This window comes from Scyliorhinus canicula, chromosome 7, assembly GCF_902713615.1.
Source record: "Scyliorhinus canicula chromosome 7, sScyCan1.1, whole genome shotgun sequence".
Taxonomy (NCBI): Eukaryota; Metazoa; Chordata; class Chondrichthyes; order Carcharhiniformes; family Scyliorhinidae; genus Scyliorhinus; species Scyliorhinus canicula.
In genome coordinates, this window is record NC_052152.1 from 126457860 (window position 1) to 126477122 (window position 19263).

The following is a 19263-nucleotide window of genomic DNA, read 5'->3' on the forward strand; positions in this document are numbered from 1 at the left end:
AGAAAGATGGAGTGTAAAGAGTGAACAAGTGAGTGATGTTGTATCAGGAGAATAAAAAGGTAATATGCAAATCCTATTCCAGGGCATCATCCAATCATGCTGGTATGGAATTTGTTAAAAAGGTAGTTAAGATTCATGAGCACAATGAATCAAAGTGTCTGTCACCTACACTCACTAGAATTTCAAATGCTTCCCACCCCATCAGACACCTCACCCAGTCACCACAGAACTCAGCAACAGGGATCGTTTCAATGCTGTTTATTAGAAAATATTCAGCCACAGTGCACTTTATTCACATTGTAAATTTAAAAATAAACATGTGCCCACTTTCATAATTGGACAGACAGACAAAATATTCAAAAGAAAAGAGAAACACAGGGTAACCAGAAGGAAGATTGCAGGAATAGGACAGCAGATCTCAGTTTAACTCTTCAGCTGTCGAGCATATGCTTCATGTAATCGCAGCTTGTACTCTGTAACAGAAACAGCACCGTCAGCCGAACAGATTCTTCCCAAAGACATTTCAGCAGCAGAGACTACAACTGAAATCTCACTCCAGTCAAGGTGAAGCTGAATCAAATCATGAAAAACACTTATTGGCCATCAATACTAATAAGATATCACTTTAATCCTTCAAGCGGATAACTATGTGAGCTGGCAAATTCAGCCTGCTTAATAAAATAAACCAGGGACAGATTCAGTTTATAAAGCTTAGAAACATTACAATTATCTTACTAAACAAAAAAAAGTGATTTCCTCAGCCACCCCCCCCCCCCTTCCCTGTCTACCCATCTCACTGATATATTCAGATTGGAAAGGTTGGGGTCTGTACCTGAAGACACCACCCCACAGGCAAGGGATGACTTTTCATGTCCATCCTAGATTGTAACCCAACAACATCTTTGCAGCACCACACCCATTGTTCTATCTCAAGATACCCAGGAATGCAGCACAACGGTTAGCACTGCTGCCTCACAGCTCCAGAGATCCACATTCAATTCTGGCCTCAGGGTACAGTGTGTGGAGTTTGCACTTTCTCAGTGTCTGCATGGGTTTCCTGCAGTCCAAAGATGTGCAGGTCAGATGGATTAGCCATGCTAAATTGCCCCTTTGTGTCCAAAAGGTTAGGTGGGGTTACTGGGATAGGGTGGAGGTGTGGGCTCAAGTTGGGTGCGCTTTCCAAGGTCCAGTGCAGACTCAATGGGCCGAAAAAAAAAGGAGGCCAAATCAAAACAAGCTAATTCCTGTCCAGTCAGTGTACCTTCTATTATCAAGGTGATGTAAAGGGTCATTAACAGTGCTATCAAGCAGCAGTTACTCAGCAATAACCTGCACACAGATGCTCAGTTTGGGTTCCCGCCCAACATGGACAAAAGAGTACGGCATCAAGGAGCCCTAGCTAAACTGCCGTCAATGGAAACATTCTCCATTGGTTGGAGTCACAGATGTTTGTTGTGGCTGGAGATCATCTCAGCTGCAGGATATCACTGCAGGAGCTCTTTGGGTGCTTCATCAATGACCAGCCATGGGCAGTGGGGACATTCATTGATGATTATATAATGCTCTGCTCCATTTTGACCCCACAGATACTGAAGCAGTCCATGTCCAAATGCAGCAAGGCCTGGACATCATTCAGCCTTAGGCTAAGTGGCAAGTGAAATCTGCACCACAAGTGCCAGACAATGATCATCTCCAAAAGAGGATCTAACTCTTTGGGGCAGCACGGTAGCATAGTGGTTAGCATCAATGCTTCACAGCTCCAGGGTCCCAGGTTCGGTTCCCGGCTGGGTCACTGTCTGTGCAGAGTCTGCACGTCCTCCCAGTGTGTGCGTGGGTTTCCTCCGGGTGCTCCGGTTTCCTCCCACAGTCCAAAGATGTGCGGGTTAGGTGGATTGGCCGTGATAAATTGCCCGTAGTTTTCTAAAAAGTAAGGTTAAGGGGGGTGTTGTTGGGTTACGGGTATAGGGTGGATACGTGAGTTTGAGTAGGGTGATCATTGCTCGGCACAACATCGAGGGCCGAAGGGCCTGTTCTGTGCTGTACTGTTGTAAATTCTAAAATTCTAACTATCACCCCTTGACATTCAATGGCATTACCATCATCAAATCCCCAATTATCAACAACCTGGAGGGTCACCATTGACCAGAAATTACCCAAGCCATATAAATACATTTTCATGGGATGTGGGCCTTGCTGGTTGGGCCAGGATTTGCTGCCCACCCCCAACTGTCCTAGAGACAGTATTGGTGAGCGGCCTTCTTGAACTGCTGCAGTTTGCTACAAGACGAAGATTGAGGCTAGGAGTCCTTCATTGAACAACTCACTGGCTGGCTTCCCAAAGCCTGTCCACCATCTATATGGTACCAGTCAGGAGTGTGATGGAATATTCTCAACTTGCCTGGATGAGTGCAGCTCCAACAATTCTTGAAGCACAACATCATCCAGGACAAAGAAGTCTGCTTTGATCAGCAGCCCACCCAGCACCTTCAACATACATTCCCTCCCTCCACCACTGACACAATGTGGCAGCAGTGTATACCGTACACCAAGACTCCTTTGACAGCACCTCCCAAACCTGTGACCTCTACCAAAGGAGAAGAGCAGCAGATACCTGGGAAAACCACTAGCTGGAAGTTCCCCTCCAAGTCACTCACCATCCTGATTTGGAAACATATCACTATTTCTTCACTGTCACTGGGTTAAAATCCTGGAACTCCAGCATGTGGTTGTATCTTCACCACAGGAAGTACAGCAGCTCAACAAGTTGGCTCACCACCACATGGCCTGGCCAGCAATACCCACATCCTGTTAATCAATTTAAAACAGACTGAAGGGCAATTTGATTGAGTTTCGATGGAAAATACCGACTCCTCTGATTGCACATCTAGAATGAGGGGACATGGCTTGAAGTTCAAAAGAGACACAGGACAATATCGAGAAAGGCAGCTTCCCTCTCCCCTCAAACTGACTGGAGGTTTAAACAAGCTCTTACCTGACTGGTTGGACCATAGTTGAGCTGCAGCAACATTCAGGGGACTTTGCACATTTGGTTCTATTGGGGAGGGGGAAGAAACAGAAAAGTTAAAAATTGGATCAGGAGTCAGATGCAGAGGAGAACCCTACTTCAGCACTCCTTTCCACATCAAAATTTCTGTAATTCAGGAGGAGTGATACCACAAACTACCCAGAGCTCTCCGATACAGTTGGTCACACGTCCCCTTGACTGCTCTGCATGGATGTTCCCCTGGAGCCATGCATTATAAACTGCCCCTTCATCATGGATCCGAGCTTCTGAAGTTCAAACACATCAACACTATACATTTGAATTATCCTGTCCACACTGCCCATCACCAAAAATATTCATTTCCCCCGACTCCAAATTCACCCCCCAAATCAATGCTTCAATAATTGATGGACTCCATATTGGTATCTCGGCCTTCAGACGTTTTATCTTGCCTTACCGTCCCTCCCAATCTCCCCCGGCCTCCTTCCCCCCCCCCCCCCCAACATTCCTGAGGCCTCACCGGCCCCCTGCCTCCCAATCTCCCTCGGTCTCACCGTCCCTCCCAATCTCCCCCGGCCTCCTTCCCCCCCCCCCAACATTCCTGAGGCCTCACCGGCCCCCTGCCTCCCAATCTCCCTCGGTCTCACCGTCCCTCCCAATCTCCCCGGCCTCCTTCCCCCCCCCCCCCCCCCCCCCCCCAACATTCCTGAGGCCTCACCGGCCCCCTGCCTCCCAATCTCCCTCGGTCTCACCATCCCTCCCAATCTCTCTGGTTCTGTATCTGTTCCCCAAACCACTTGGATTTCACAAAAAACTCCAGGTCAATGTTCTCCACTCATCAAATGGCACAAGTGGAGTGTCTGAGCCAGACAATACCAAAGAGGCTGCAGCTCCTCGTAACCAGATCTAACTCAATTGATTAAACTCATTCCTACTGGTTCCGTCCAACTTGGTGAGTGGGCAAGAGAGAGGAAGTACTTGCATAAAAAAAGGTCCACTCTCCAATAAAACATTCAAAAATCTCTTTGCCCAATATCAGACACAGCCATGTTAGTGAGCTACAAGGGCTCACTAGCATACATTCAGTATCCAAAACTGCCTGTCCATTCTAGATGCTGCCATGTTCCTCCCACCTTTCTTCAGTGCTTCACATGGCAAATATGACAAAGAGGAGGGATCAGACCAGTTATACCAAATACCCCAATCGCAGGCATCAAAATAACATAGAACATAGAACAGTACAGCACAGAACAGGCCCTTCGGCCCTCAATGTTGTGCCGAGCCATGATCACCCTACTCAAACCCACGTATCCACCCTATACCCGTAACCCAACAACCCCCCCTTAACCTTACTTTTATTAGGACACTACGGGCAATTTAGCATGGCCAATCCACCTAACCCGCACATCTTTGGACTGTGGGAGGAAACCGGAGCACCCGGAGGAAACCCACGCACACAGGGGGAGGACGTGCAGACTCCACACAGACAGTGACCCAGCCGGGAATCGAACCTGGGACCCTGGAGCTGTGAAGCATTTATGCTAACCACCATGCTACCCTGCTGCCCCCAAACGTATCGGGTCTGGCTTTCATTCAGAGATTGGAGCAACACGGCAGTTAGCACTGCTGCGTCACAGCTCCAAGGTTCCGGGTTCAATTCCAGCACGGGTGATTGCCTGTGCGAAGTTTGTACTTTCTCCCAGTCTGCATGGGTTTCCTCCGGGTGTTCCGCATTCCTCCCACTGTCCAAAGATGCGCAGGTTAGGTGGATTGGTCATGCTAAATTGTGCCTTAGTGTCTAAAAGGTTAGGTGGGGTGACAGGGATAAGGTGGAGGTGCGGCATTAAGTAGGGTGCCCTTTCCAAGAGCCAGTGCAGACTCGATGGGACGAATAGCCTCCTTCTGCACTGTAAATTCTATAATTCTATGAAATGCTTTGATGCTCAGTACGGTGGGCTGTTGTGGCAAGCACAAATGAAATATCGCTTCAGTCCCCACTATTCTTAGTCAGTCAGACATCCTTTCTCCATAGACCCTGAAGCGCACACATTTCTTACAAAATGTCACAGAATAGATGCAGGAATGATGCTTTCCATGGCTGGGGAGAGGCGTGCTGTCTAGAACCAGAGGACATTCTCAAAATAAAGATCAGTAGGACTGAGACAAGGAGGAATTTATTCACTGAGGGTGATGAATAGTTAGAATTCTCTGCCCCAGCGATCTGTGGAGGCTCAGTGATTGAGAATGTTCAAGATAAAAATCGACAGGAACTAGAGAACGGGAAAATGGCATCGAGGCAAAACAGCATCAGGGACTCGGGTTTAATTCTGGCTTCAGGCGACTGTGTGGAGTTTGCATGTTCGCCCAGTGTCTGTGGCTTTCCTCCGGGTGCTTCAGTTCCCTCCTACAGTCCAAAGATTGCGGGTTATGTGGGGTTACGGGGATAGGGCCCAGGTAGTGTGCTTTCAGAAGGTTGATGCAGACTCGATGGGCAGAATGGCCTCCTTCTGCACTGTCCGGATTCTATGCTCTAGTTGAATGGCAGAGCAAGCTCAAGGGGCCAAATGGCCTATTCCGGTTTCCCATGGAAAGTCAGCAATCAGACTAAAGAGATCTCAAAGGCCTCCCCTACTGGAGATGCCGAGTCAATGAGTAGTGCATCTCACCATGGAGAGTTATGAGAGCTGTACAGTATAGGACTCAATTTACAAAATAATCTTACCTCCCAGTAAACTCTGAATCGACAGCAGGATTGTCCTGACATCATAAAGTGCTGACCATTTGTCTTTGAGAATATCCAGGCAAATATTTCCTTCTCCGTCTACATTGGGATGGTAGCAGGAAGTGAGGAACTTCACAGTTGGAGGGTTGTATGGGTAGCCGCTAGGAAATTCAAGTGACAGCTTGTACCTCAAACCGTCATAAACCTGCAACAGACACATCCAGAGGTCATCCACCATTGAGTCAGTGTGGGGCCAGGCAAACCCAGAGCCTATTCACCACTGAACATGTACAGGCATACGAATCAGGAGTGGGCCACTCAGCCCTTCGAGCCTGCTCCACCATTCAATAATATCATCGCTGATCTCCACATTACATTTCTGCCCACCCCCAATAACCTTTCACCCCTCGTTAATCAAGAATCCATCCACCCCTGCCTTAAAAATATTCAAAGACTCTGCTTCCACTGACTTTTGAGGAAGAGTCCCAGAGACTCACGACCATCAAAAAATATTTCCTCATCGGTCTTATTTTTAAAACAATTCCATGTGCTAGATTCTCCTGTACAACATTCACTGTCAATTGCCCTCAGGGTCTCAACAGTTTCAAACTACTCTTCTAAACCCCTGCAAATACAAACCCAACCTGTCCAACCTTTCCTCATAAGACAACCCGCCCATTCCTGGTTTTAGTCTAGCAAGCCTTCTGAACTGCTTGGAGCATATCTACATCTTTCCATAAATAAAGGTGACCAATACTATACACGCTACACCAAATGTGCTCTCACTAATGCCCTGTACAATCTCCCTACTTTTGTAATCAATTCCCTCACAAACAGTAACATTCTATTAGCTTTCCTAATTACTTGCTGTACCTGTATACCAGCCTTCTGTGGTTCATGCACCAGGACACCCAGATCCCTCTGCATCTCAAACCTCTCACCATTTAGATAATACGCTTCATTTTTATTCTTCCTGCCAAAATAATCAATTTCACATTTTACTGCATATTTACCAGATATTTGCCCATTCACTTTACTCCTTACATCCTCTATACAATTTACTTTCTTACCCACCTGTCTCATCAGCAAATTTAGCAACCATCCCATCCATCCAAGTCATTTATATTACTGCCTTTGCAGATCCTGTCCCACTCCAGAAAGTTCCAGTTCACCAACACATTTCTAAATGACTAAAAGCAACTCTACCTCAACAACTCACTTACCGTTCCAGCAGCACCATCAATGGTTCCAATCCACCGAAATAGGTTGTCTGATTCAGGAAAAGCAGAAATTCCTTTGTGACCAGACATCTGAAAGTCAAAACAGGAAATCCTCTTCAACAAATTAACTTTGGGAAAAAATAAATCCACAGAACTGGTTTCTAATAAAAAGCAAACTTTGTAAAAATCCGACAGGGATTTGCACCTGATGCATAACTGACTCACAGACCAGCAATGCTGCTCCAACATGCTTCACAAAGTCAGTGGCCGTCACCTTCAGATGGCCGTGACAGCTCTGTCTTATCATCAACTGGAAACTAGATCCACTGTGGGATGTGGACAATACTTGTGGCTGTACAGAGGGATCATAACTTAAGGCTGATGTTCTCTCACTGGCAGACTGGGTGCTCAAAATCCTCAGGTTCAAACAGAGCATCAACAAACCATTGTCAAACAGCTATGAAAACTGGCAAGAACAAGGTATATTTTTCATGGCCTAGACTTCTGCACAAGGACAGAGCTATAATACAATGACCAGAACTTTATCTCAAGTATAACCTGGTCCAACACCAGAGCCGCCTGGCTATAATAATCATCTTTATTGTCACAAGTAGGCTTACATTAACACTGCAAATGAAGTTACTGTGAAAATCCCCTAGTTGCTGCACTCCAGCACCTGTTCGGGTACATTGAGGGAGAATTCAGAATGTCCAATTCACCTAAGAGAAAGTCTTTTGGGACTTGTGGGAGGAAACCGGAGCACCCGGAGGAAACCTACACAGACACGGGGAGAGCTTGCAGACTCAGCAAAGTGACCCAAGTCGGGAATTGAATCTGTGACCCAAGTCGGGAATTGAATCTGGGACCCTGGCACTGTGAAGCAACAGTGCTACCCACCATGCAACTGCGTGGCCCATCACAGAACATTCAGCTCCAGAGACAACATCAAGCTGAAAGTGGAGAGCTGGGCATCAGTGTCCTGGGGTTGGAATCACCTGGACAAAATAAGCCAAAACTATACCGTTCACAACCAAGAATGATGTTAAAAAATCCAATAAAACAATGAACTCACCATCAGAGTCATCAGCTCCTGCTGCAATCTGCAATAGAGACGCCAAGTTTCAGATGGATCATGCACCAGTTCACTAACTGTGCCCCAAAACTGCAACCTCCCCACCCCTCCCCCACCCGAGACCCTCAACCCCTCCCCCACCCCACCAGAGACCAACCCCTCCCAAATCCCCTCCCCCACCAGAGTCCCCCAACCACTCCCAAATCCCCTCCCGAGAGACCCTCAACCCCTCCCAAATCCCCTCCCCGCACCACCAGACCCCCAACCTCTCCCCCACCCCACCAGACCCCCAACCCCCTCTCAAATTCCTTCCCCACCCCACCAGAGACCCCCAACCCCCTCCCAAATTCCTTCCCCCACCCCACCAGAAACCCCCCAACCCCCTCCCAAATCCCCTCCCCACCAGAGACCCTCAACCCCTTCCAAATCCCTCCCCCGATCCCATACCAAAACCCCCTCACCAGAGACCCTCAAACAACACCCCCCACCCCCCCCCCCCCCAGGCACTCACCGTTTGGACACCGAGCCCCGGGTGATGGCGGTACCGCTCTCACTGCCTTTCCAGGCGGCTCCTGATCCGGCGGCGGCGGGGTCCACATTCTGAGCCATGCTGCCTGGGCAACCCCCGATACCGCTCCGAGTGTGTCTCTGCCGGCAGCCTCTCCCTGGCCCACTCTCCCGTTCGGATTCTCGGCCTCTCTGTCAGGGGGTCTGTGCCCGGGTCTTGTCTCTCTCTCTCTCTGGGTCTTGTCGCTCTCAGGATCTCTGTGTCGGGTTCGTGTCTGTGTGTCTCTCTCTCTTTCTTTTTTTTCTTTCTTTCTTTCTCTCTCTCTCTCTCTCTCTCTCTGGGTCTGGGTGTCTTGTCTGTCTGTTCGTCTCTTTCTGAATCTTTCTTCCCGCCGGCCGGTTATTTGAATTTTATTCCCGTGAACACTCCACCAATCAGATAACAGTTTACATTTAATTGAGCCAATCAGCCACGGCTATTGATGTGCTTGTTGCCTGGTAACAGATTACGTAACAAAGGAGACCATTACTCACAATGACTGAAATCCAGTATATCTCTCATCCCATTGGCTTACCGCTGTGCTCTGATTGGTGCACTGAGAGACTAGCTATTGTCTGATTGGCGTACTGAGCGACTGGCTGTGCTGTGATTGGTGCACTGACGAACTAGCTGTGTTCTGATTGGTGCACTGAGCGACAGGCTATGATCTGATTGGTACACTGGGAGAGACTGGCTGTGATCTGATTGGTGCACTGAGAGATTAGCCATTGTCTGATTGGTGCATTGAGGGGCAGGCTGTGATCGGATTGGTGCACTGAGAGACAGGCTGTGATCTGATTGGTGCACCGAGGGACAGGCTGTGTCTGATTGATGCACGGAGGGACATGCTGTGATCTGATTGGTGCACCAAGGGACAGGCTGTGATCTGATTGGTGCACCAAGGGACAGGTTGAGATCTGATTGGTGCACTGAGGGACTAGCTATTGTCTGATTGGTGCACTGAAGGACTGGCTGTGCTGCGATTGGTGCACTGACGGACTAGCTGTGCTCTGATTGGTGCATTGAGCGACAGGCTATGGTCTGATTGGTAGACTGGGAGAGACTGGCTGTGATCTGATTGGTGCACCGAGGGACAGGTTGTGATCTGATTGGTGCACGGAGGGACAGGCTGTGATCTGATTGGTACACTGGGAGAGACTGGCTGTGATTTGATTGGTGCACCGAGGGACTAGCCATTGTCTGGTGCACGTGGGGCCGCCTGTGATCTGATTGGTGCACTGAGAGTTAGCCATTGTCTGATTGGTGCACTGAGAGACAGGCTGTGATCTGATTGGTGCACCAAGGGACAGGCTGTGATCTGATTGGTGCACTGAGGAACTAGCTATTGTCTGATTGGTGCAATGAGACACCAGCTATTCATCACTCACCTGAGGAAGGTGCATTGCTCCGAAAGCTAATGATTCGAAACAAACCTGTTGGACTTTAACCTGGTGTTGTATGACTTCTGACTATGCTCACCCCACTCTAACGCCAGCATCTCCATATAGAACATAGAAAATACAGCACAGAACAGGCACTTCGGCCCATGATGTTGTGCCGAACTTTTGTCCCAGATTAAGAACAAATCAATCTACACCCCAGCATTCTACCCTAATCCATGTACCTATCCAGTAGCCGCTTTAAGGTCCCTAATGTTTGCGACTCAACTACTTCCACAGGCAGTGCATTCCATGCCCCCACTACTCTCTGGGTAAAGAACCTACCTCTGACATCCCCCTATATCTTCCAACTTAAATTTATGTCCCCTTGTAATGGTTTGTTCCACCCGAGGAAAAAGACTCTGTCTATCTATTCCCCTGATCATCTTATAAGCCTCTATCAAGTCGTCCCTCATCCTTCTCCGTTCTAATGAGAAAAGGCCTAGCACCCTCAACCTTTCCTCGCAAGACCCGCTCTCCATTTCAGGCAACATCCTGGTAAATCTCCTTTGCACCTTTTCCAAAGCTTCCACATCATTCCTAAAATGAGGCGACCAGAACTGCACACAGTACTCCAAATGTGGCCTTACCAAGGTTTTGTACAGCTGCATCATCCAATCCCTCTGCTAATGAACGCTAGCACACCATAGGCCTTCTGCACACTTGAGTGGCAACTTTCAAAGATCTATGGACATAGACCCCAAGATCTCTCTGCTCCTCCACATTGCCAAGAACCCTACCGTTAATCCTGTATTCCGCATTCATATTTGTCCTTCCAAAATGCACAACCTCACACTTTTCAGGATTACCATCCATCTGCCACTTCTCAGCACAGCTCTGCATCCTATCTATGTCTCATTGCAGCCAAATACAGCCCTCCTCACTATCCACAACTCCACCAATCATCGCATCATCTACAAATTTACTGACCCACGCTTCAACTCCCTCATCCAAGTCATTAATGAAAATCAGGGAGGCAAAGGCAAGGGCGTCCGCCCTCTTCCCCAGGAATAGATCTGGCTGGTCTGAAACCCCGAAGACCGCCACTAACGGGCATGGCTCCACCCTCACCATACCACTTTGGACACAGCCTCGAAGAAGGCTGTCCAGTACTTCACAAGTCTCGGCAAGACCAGAACATGTGGCCGTGGTTGGCCGGGCCTCTTTGGCACCGTTCACATCTGTCCTCCACCTCCGGGAAGAAACTACTCATACGGTTTCTTGTTAAGTGGGCTCTATGTACCACTTTTAGTTGCGTCAGGCTCAGCCTTGCGCACGTGGAGGTGGAGTTGACCCTATGCAGTGCTTCGCTCCAGAGTCCCCACCCTATCTAAATCCCCAGGTCATCCTCCCATTTCTTTCTTGTTGCGTCCAGTACGGTGTCGTCCCTTTCTACCAGTCGGCCATACATGTCGCTACAGTTCCCTTTCTCTGGATACTTGCGTCCAGTAGGTCTTCCAGTAGTGTCTGTCGTGGCGGTTGTGGGTACATCCTTGTCTCCTTTCGTAAGAAGTTTTTGAGCTGCAGATACCGTAGCTCGTTCCCCCCGGCTAGCCGAAATTTGTCAGTTCGTCCAGTGTTGCGATCCTGTCGTCCGCGTATAGGTCCCTGACTGTCAGTGTCCCCCCATCCTGCCTCCACCTTTTGAAGGTGGCGTCAATCAGTGCTGGTGTGAACCTATGGTTGTTGCAGATGGGAGCCTTGTCCGACATTTTGGTCAGGCCAAATTGCTGCCACAGTTGGTTCCAGGATTGTAGGGTGGCTGTCACAACTGGGCTGCTGGAGTGTTTTTTGGGTGGGGATGGGAGTGCTGCTGTGGCGAGGGCCCGGAGGGAGGTCCCCATGCAGGAGGCCTCCTCCGCACGCACCCACTCGGCTTCTGGCTCCATCCCCTTACTCGCTCGGCTGTTGCCGCCCAGTGGTAGAATTGTAGGTTTGGGAGGGCTAGCACCCCCCCCCCCCCCCCCCCCCCACCCCCTCCTCCCTGGATTTTGTTTTTTGTAGGACCTTCTTTGGGATCCTAGCATTTTTAGCCCCCCATACGAACGCCATGATAAGTTTGTCCAGCGCTTTGAAAAAGGCCTTGGGGATGTAGATCGGAATGAATCTAAACAGGAAGAGGAACCTGGGCAGTACGTTCATTTTGATCATCTGGACTCTCCCCGCGAGGGAGAGTGGGAGTGTGTTCCATCTTTGCAGGTCCTTTTTTACTTCCTCCGTCAGGCTGGTGAGGTTCCATTTGTGGATCCCTTTCCAGTCATGGGCTATTTGGATCCCCAGGTAGCGGAATTTGTGTCGGGCTTGTTTGAACAGTAGCCCCTTTAGTGCTGCCCCCCCCCCCCCCCCCCCCCCCCCTCTCCCTTGCTGGTGTACTGGGAAGATCTCACTTTTGCTCATGTTGAGTTTGTAGCCCGAGAAGGCTCCAAACTCTTTCAGGAGCGCGATGATTCCGTCCATGCTGCTTTGTGGGTCCGAGATGTAGAGGAGCAGATCATCTGCATAGAGCGAGACTGTGCTCTCTGCCTCCCCTTCGGATCCCCCTCCAATTTTTTGCTGCCCTGAGCTAGCGGTTCGATTGCTAGTGCGAACAGCAGCGGGGACAGTGGGCATCCTTGTCTGGTGCCCCTGTGCAGCTGGAAGTATTGGGAGTTGGTATTGTTGGTCCGTACGCTCGCCATGGGAGCGTTGTATAGGAGCTTTACCCAAGCGGTGAACCCTGTTCCAAGCCCGAACCGCTCCAGTACCTCTATGAGGTATTTCCATTCGACTCTGTCGAAGACCTTTTCTGCATCCAGGGAGACGATCACCTCTTGTGTTCTCTCCCCGGAGGGGGTCATTATCACGTTCAGCAGGCGCTTGATGTTCGAGGTAAGCTGTCTACCTTTGACGAAGCCCGTCTGGTCCTCTGTGACCACCTCAGGTACACAGTCTTCTAGCCTTTTGGCTAGGATTTTGACAAGTATTTTGGCGTCTGCGTTCAGCAGAGATATGGGTCTGTATGACCCACATTCACCACTCTGACTTCTTTCGGTTAGCCAGTTTGTTATCCAACTGGCCAAATTCCCCACTATCCTATGCCTCCTTACTTTCTGCATAAGCCTACCATGGGGAACCTTATCAAATCCCGTACCAGCCTCCCCGGACAGGCGCCGGAATGTGGCGACTAGGGGCTTTTCACAGTAACTTCATTGACGCCTACTCGTGACAATAAGCGATTTTCATTTCATTCATTTTCATTTCAAATGCCTTACTAAAATCCATGTACACTACATCCACTGCTTTACCTTCATCCACATGCTTGGTCACCTCCTCAAAGAATTCAATAAGACTTGTGAGGCAAGACCTACCCTTCACAAATTCGTGCTGACTATCCCTAATCAGTGTCTTTCCAGATGCTCAGAAATCCTATCCCTCAGTACCCTTTCCATTACTTTGCCTACCACCGAAGTAAGACTAACTGGCCTGTAATTCCCAGGGATATCCCAATTCCCTTTTTTAAACAGGTGCACGACATTCGCCACTCTCCAATCCCCTGGTACCACCCCTATTGACAGTGAGAACAAAAAGATCATTGCCAAGGGCTCTGCAATTTCATTCTTGCTTCCCATAGAATCCTTGGATATATCCAGTCAGGCCCGGGGGACTTGTCTATCCTCAAGTTTTATTGAATTATTGGTGCAATGAGCCACCTGCTGTTGTCCGATTGGTGAAATTAGCCACCGATTATTGAACGATCGGTGCAATGAGCCACCTGCTACTGTCCAATGGGTGCAATGAGTCACCAGTTATTGTCCGATTGATGTGGAGATGCCGGTGTTGGTGTGGGGTGGGACAAGTAAGAAGACTTACAACATCAGGTAAAAGTCCAATGGGTTTGGTTGGAATCACAGGCTTTCGGAGCGCAGCTCCTTCATCAGGTGAGTGAAGGACGAAGGAGCTGCACTCAGAAAGTTAGTGATTCCAAGCAAACCTGTTGGATTTTAACCTTGTCCGATTGGTGTAATGAGCCACAGACTATTGTCTGATTGATCCACCAGCTATGGAACGATTGGTGCAATGAGCCAGCAGCTAGATTGGATTTGATTTATAATAATAATCTTTATCGTCACAAGTAGGCTACATTAACACTGCAATGAAGTTACTGTGAAAAGCCCCTAGTCGTCACATTCGGCGCCTATTCAGGTACACTGAGGGATAATTCAAAGTGTCTAAATGACCTAACAACACTTCTTTCTGGACTTGTTGGGAGGAAACCGGAGCACCCGGAGGAAACGCACGCAGACACGGGGAGAACATGCAGACTCCACACAGTCAGCAACCCAAGCTGGGAATCAAACCCGAGACCCTGGCGCTGTGAAGCGATAGTGCTAACAACTGTGCTACCGTGCCGCCTATTGTCACGTGAACCGAAGAACAGTGAAAAATATCATTCTGCGTACAGTCCAGACAGATCGTTACATACATAAAAATTTGTAGGACATGCATAAATACACAACGTAAATACATAAGCATCGGCTGTATATACGGAATGTAGTACTACTCAGTAGAGAAGATGTATAAAGATATCAGTTCAGTCCATAGAGGGTCATTCAGAAGTCTGGTAATAGCAGGGAAGAAGCTGTTTTTGAACCTGTTAGTGCGTGTTCTCAGACTTTTGAAACTCCTGCCCGATAAAATTAGTTGGAACAGAGAATAACCCTGGTGGGAGGTGTCATGAGAATGTCACTTTAAGAAATGTCTGTCTGCTCATGTTACTGCAGTGATGTCAAAGTGTGGGTGGAGCTGAGCTCTGGCTCTGCTTTTTAGTTTCACTTTGAGAAAAGCTTGGGTGTGTCTATTTTTTCTTTGGTTTTGTTTTCAGTGTTGGAGTTGAAGCCAGACAAAGCAGGTGTAGTTCTCTCTGCCATGAAAAGACTATCTCTTGATCATTTGGTGAATTCAGAATTATAAATGTTCTCAGTAGTGAATGCAAACCTGATGTGCTTCTGTTAAAAGGTGTTTCTTTTGTCTTCTGGATGTTGTTTGGGAAGTTATTAAGGATGACATAGTGCTGTATTCTTTGGGGGTTGTATTTGAATTAATGGTTACTAAGATGTTCACTGTTTGTTTTAAAAAGGTTAACTTGAGTTCATAGAATAAACATTGTTTTGCTTTAAAAAATACCTTTTCCATTTCTGCTGTACCAAACCTGTAGAGTGGGCCGTGTGCTCCCCATACCACAATCAAGTAAAGGTTGTGGGTCAAGAGAACTCCATGATACACTTTGGGGTTCTCTAAACCCTGGTCCATAACAAATTGGGGGCTCGAGGGGGATGAAAGCCTATCTATTGGATTGGCTTAGTGAACCTAAATACAGTGAGGGGTGAGCATATTGTGGTTGCTTTTCAGGTGTGGTATTTCAGTTTAAGTAGGGAGTGTGTTGTGGACAATGGCTGTCAGGGGCTCAGAAGTTTTTGGGGGTGGAGACGGTCACATGCAGTACCTTACAGACAGAGACTAAAAGCAGACTGTTAGATTTGGCAAGAACATTGCAGTTAACATTACCTGACAAAATGCGAAAAGATGAGGTAATTATGGTGGCGGCTAAGTATTTAAAGTTGCCTGAGATACAGTTCGACTCATTGGAAATTGCAAAAATTCAGTTACAGATTAAACAAATGGAACACAAGAAAGAATTAAAGCAGCTTGAATACAAAAGAAATACAAAGGAAAAAGAAAGAGAAAGGGAGATACAGATCAGAGAAAAGATAGAGAGAGTTTGAACTTCAGAAAATGGCCATGAAACATGACAGTCAGTTAAAATTGGCAGGCGTAAAGGGAGTACAGTTGGATGATAGTGATGAGGATAGTGAGAAAGAACTTAATAATCAAAGGCTTGGTGGGGATCTATTTAAATATGTCCAAGCATTGCCAACGTTTGATGAGAAGGAGGTAGAAGCCTTTTTTCATTTCATTTGAGAAGGTAGCTAAACAAATGGCCACAGGACATGTGGGTATTACTGATTCAAACAAAAGTGGGATTCAATATCTTTTGACTATAATGGATTTGTCTACTAGGTTTCCAGAGGCCATTCCAGTATTACAGCTAAAAAGATTGGAGAGGTAGAGTAGAGTAGGAGGGATAAAATGGCGGGTAGTACCGGTGGGAGAGGAGCGGGCTTGTGCAGTATGTTACGATTGAAGTATCGAATGTACGTGGACGTTTGCACATTTTTGCCTTTTTTGCTTTCTTTCTGTTGATGTCTGTAACTGTTTACAAAGCCCAAAACTACCTCAATAAAATTGTTTATTAAAAAAAAAAGAATGTAAAGGAGTTACTTAAACTCTTTACTCGATATGGACTAACTACAGAAATACAATCGGATCAAGGATCAAATTTTACCTTGAGGTTATTCAAAGAAGTTATGGATAGCTTAGGAATAAAACAATTTAAATCAACTGCGTACCATCCAGAATCACAGGGAGCATTAGAAAGGTGGGATCAGCCATTAAAGATAATGTTGAGGGCTTATTGTCAAGGGGCCTCATGGTAGCAGGGGCCTCATGGTAGCATGGTGGTTAGAATCAATGCTTCACAGCTCCAGGTTCCCAGGTTCGATTCCCGGCTGGGTCACTGTCTGTGTGGAGTCTGCACGTCCTCCCCGTGTGCGCGTGGGTTTCCTCCGGGTGCTCCGGTTTCCTCCCACAGTCCAAAGATGTGCGGGTTAGGTGGATTGGCCATGCTAAATTGCCCGTAGTGTAAGGTTAATGGGGGGATTGTTGGGTTACGGGTATACGGGTTACGTGGGTTTAAGTGGGGTGATCATTGTTCGGCACAACATCGAGGGCCAAAGGGCCTGTTCTGTGCTGTACTGTTCTATGTTCTATGTTATCCAGAGGATTGGGATAAGGGAATCCCATTTGTGTGTTTGCAATTCATATTGTTTGACACCTTATGAGTCAACCAAATTCAGTCCTTTTGAACTAATTTTTGGTCATGAGGTAAGAGGACCACTTAAATTGATTAAGGAAAAATTGGTGAGTGAGAAATCGGAAATTACATTATTGGATTACATGTCAAATTTTAGGGAACGATTAAATAGAGCAGGTGAATTCGCTAGACAACATTTAAAAGATGCACAAAATGTGATAAAATGGGTAGCGGACAAGAAATCCAAAGTTCGTAGTTTTGCCAGTGGAGATAAAGTTTTAGTGTTGTTACCAGTGGTAGGTGAGCCTTTAAAAGCTAGGTTTTGTGGACCTTATCAGATTGAAAGGAAATTAAGTGAGGTGAATTATGTGGTAAAAACACCAGATAGAAGGAAGACTCACCAAGTTGTCATGTGAATATGCTTAAAAGGTACTTTGGAAGGGAAGGAGAAAAACGAGGAGGATTCAATGATTCTAACTCAATGTGACAAACCAAATCCAGATGATTGTGACTTTAACATACCTCAAATTAAATTGTAAAATGAGGATGTTCTTAAAAATTGGGATAAATTGTTGAGTTACCTTCCAGAGGAAAAACAAACTGACCTGAAAGAGTTACTGATATCACATGAGCAAAAGTTTGTAGAGATAAATTGGGAAGTACTAAAATGGCTATACATGATGTAGATGTGGGAAATGCGGTTCCAATCATACAACATCCATAAAGACTTAACCCTTTAAAACTGGCACAGGTTAACAAAGAGATTGAGTGTATGCTTAAAAATGGCATAATTGAAGTGGGTTGCAGGCAATGGAGCTCACCCATAGTGATGGTGCCTAAACCAGACGGTACCCAACGGTTGTGTGTGGACTATAGAAAGGTTAATGTAGTTACAAGAATGGACTATTATCCTATCCCACGTTTGGAGGATTGCATTGAGAAAGTGGGACAATCAGTTTTTATTTCCGAACTGGATTTACTTAAAGGTTACTGGCAGGTACCTTTATCCGAAAGGGTGAAGGAGATTTCAGCTTTTGTGACTTCAGATGGTATATATCAATTCAAAGTTATGCCATTTGGCATGAAGAACACCCCAGCCACATTTCAACGGTTAACTAACAAAGTCATTTCAGGATTACCCAATTGTGCAGTATACATCGACGATCTGGTAATTTTCAGCCAGACATGGAAAGAATATCTGATGGAGTTATTCAATCGACTTCAGGAGGCGGGTTTGGTGATAAACCTAGCCAAAAGTGAATTTAGAAAAGCCTAAGTCACTTTCCTTGGCCATACAATCGGTCAGAGTCGAATTGTCACACGGGATGTGAAACCAGCAGTTATTGAGGAGTTTTCAATACCCTCAAGACGAAGGGAAATAATGCGATTTTGTGGCATGAGTGGATTTGATCGAACATTTGTGCAAACGTTTTGCAGCGTGATTGCTCCACTGATGGACAAGCTGAAGAAACATCAAAAATTTCAGTGGATAGAAGACTTTCAACAGGCATTAAATGGCCTGAAAGTTGTGATAACCAATGCTCCTGTGTTGGAGAATTGCAAGGGACTCTGTGATCAGATTGAACTAAAGTATCTGACGTTAAAGAGAAATGCCGAGGAGTAGAGAAATGGACGGGTCATGCAAGACATACTTCTTCAAAGAGACTGTCAATCGAGAAGGATTTAGACCAGTGAGCCTTACTTCTGTTATGGGAAAAGTCTTGGTAAGGTTTATAAGAGATAGGATGTATAATCATCTGGAAAGGAATAATTTGATTAGAGATAGTCAACATGGTTTTGTGAAGGATAGGTCGTGCCTCACAAAACTTATTGAGTTCTTCGAGAAGGTGACCAAACAGGTGGATGAGGGTAAAGCAGTTGATGTGATGTATATGGATTTCAGTAAAGCGTTTGATACGTTTCCCCACCGTAGGCTTTTGCAGAAAATACAGAGGCATGGGATTAAGGGTGATTTAGCAGTTTGGATCAGAAATTGGCTAGCTGATAGAAGGCAAAGGGCGATGGTTGATGGGAAATGTTCAGACTGGTGTCGAGTTACTAGTGGTGTACCACAAGGATCTGTTTTGGGGCCGCTGCTGTTTGTCATTTTTATAAATGACCTGGAGGAGGGCGTAGAAGGATGGATGAGTAAATTTGCAGATGACACTAAAGTCGATGGAGTTGCGGACAGTGCAGAAGGATGTTACAAGTTACAGAGGGACATAGATAAGCTGCAGAACTGGGCTGACAGGTGGCAAATGGAGTTTAATGCAGAAAAGTGTGAGGTGATTCATTTTGGAAGGAATAACAGGAAGACAGAGTACTGGGCTAATGGTAAGATTCTTGGTA

At 46.8% G+C, this 19263-nt stretch overlaps 1 protein-coding gene across 1 annotated transcript; it reads right to left on the reverse strand.

The window, feature by feature from the left end:
- Window positions 1–243: 243 nt before the first annotated feature.
- On the reverse strand, window positions 244–8935 carry ube2c (ubiquitin-conjugating enzyme E2C). Its single transcript, XM_038802881.1, has 6 exons — window positions 8530–8935; window positions 8019–8046; window positions 6950–7036; window positions 5727–5931; window positions 2993–3052; window positions 244–473 (listed from the first exon to the last, which is right to left on the reverse strand). Exons 1-6 carry the CDS (start codon window positions 8625–8627, stop codon window positions 424–426), a joined length of 528 nt encoding a protein of 175 aa, XP_038658809.1. The 5' UTR covers window positions 8628–8935; the 3' UTR covers window positions 244–423.
- Between the last annotated feature and the right edge of the window lie 10328 nt (window positions 8936–19263).

Bases quoted from the DNA above. Each gene is read 5' to 3' on its own strand.
- ube2c (XM_038802881.1), bottom strand. From the start codon at position 8,627: ATGGCTCAGAATGTGGACCCCGCCGCCGCCGGATCAGGAGCCGCCTGG. The intron at 5,932-6,949 runs GTAAGTGAGTTG...TGTCTGTTGCAG, and splicing joins TTGATGGTGCTGCTGGAACG to GTTTATGACGGTTTGAGGTA. The intron at 3,053-5,726 runs GTAAGATTATTT...CCTCCCCAATAG, and splicing joins GATTCAGAGTTTACTGGGAG to AACCAAATGTGCAAAGTCCC.